This window comes from Propithecus coquereli, unplaced genomic scaffold (assembly GCF_000956105.1).
Source record: "Propithecus coquereli isolate 6110/MARCELLA unplaced genomic scaffold, Pcoq_1.0 Scaffold498, whole genome shotgun sequence".
NCBI classification, from domain to species: domain Eukaryota; kingdom Metazoa; phylum Chordata; class Mammalia; order Primates; family Indriidae; genus Propithecus; species Propithecus coquereli.
Window position 1 is genome coordinate 268957 of NW_012150818.1, and position 1214 is coordinate 270170.

Consider the following 1214-nt stretch of genomic DNA (forward strand, 5'->3'; position numbering starts at 1 on the left):
TCCACTCTGGTCATTCACTGAACTGGGAACAGAAACCCCAGGACACGCTCCAGATCATACCTGACGCCGGGTAACACCGGGTTAAATGACCCAAAGCACGCATGAATGCAAAGCCTGTTAGGTAATTCATTCAACAAACCTTCACTGCTCCCCTCCCTGGGCTTGGTGCTTGCACAGTGAGTGATCACAGGGTCCTGCCTCACGGCGAGCACAACCACCGAAGCGCTGTGGGTGCAAAGGGGACAGACGGTGCCGGAGTTCTACCTGGTGGTCGGAGGCCTCCACGGAGAAGCTAGACCGCCTAAGCATGAGTCTGCATCCAATAAATCCATGCTGATTTATTACAGGGATAAGATGGTTTCTCTGGGGAAAAACTCAAAGAGGAGGTGCCAATGTTTTTATTCATTTAGAACGACCCTTCCCCTCGCAGGCAGGACAAGACTTAGGACAAGCCAAAATCCGCTAATAAAAAAAAAAAAAGTCACCCCCTAATACTCCTGGATTGGAGGCTAGAATTAAAAAAAAAAAATTTTGCAATGATTCCTAATTGTGTTTGAATGCAGAAGCTTGGGAAGGGGTTTCCACCGGTTTCGTGAGGAAGGCGCAGACTTCCGCGTGGTGTTGGGGGTGGGAAACGGGTAGGAGTGGGGCCTGGGCGGGCTGGCCCCTCAGCCCACGGATGCCAGGATGATGTCTACGGGCAGCTCCTCGGAACTTCTGGCTGTCACTTGCAGGGTCACTGTATCCAGAAGCAGCAGCCGGGAGCGCACCAGGATGTCATGACCACCCCGGAACACACCTAAGAGGGAACAGGGAGAGGTGTAGGCAAGTAAGGCAAGAGGGGACTGCGGAGGCTGGGCCGGGGGGTGGCGTTTTCGGGAACCAATCAAGGCAGATCTAGTGTAGTGAGGGAGGCGGGAAAGCCGGGCTGATGTCCCTGAACGAGGCCTGTACAAATTACTGTACCTCTCTGGGCTCTGGTGTGCTCAGCTACGAAGGGGAAGAGATGATAATACAAACGGTATTTCAGGCTTCTGCCAACTTCAGCTGAATTAATGGCCAGGTAAGGCCTGTACCTTGTGTCACAGGGGCTCTCAGACGTTGGCCGGATCTGAGAGCACAGATGAAGGGGACGGCCCCACCAAGAGCAAACCGCAGAGCAGGTGTCTGCAAGCCCCAGGGGACTGGGTGGCTTCAGTGTGGACAGAAATGAT

The 1214-nt window shown here is 53.8% G+C and overlaps 1 protein-coding gene across 1 annotated transcript in view; it reads right to left on the reverse strand.

Moving 5' to 3' along the window:
- Window positions 1-353: 353 nt before the first annotated feature.
- The window catches only part of LOC105819701 (coatomer subunit gamma-1-like), a 50871-nt gene continuing 50010 nt past the window's right edge, over window positions 354-1214 (reverse strand). Inside the window, exon 19 of the mRNA XM_012656013.1 lies at window positions 354-799. Within this exon, the coding sequence (XP_012511467.1) occupies window positions 669-799 (131 nt within the window). The 3' untranslated portion in view covers window positions 354-668. The remainder of the gene's footprint in view (window positions 800-1214) is intronic.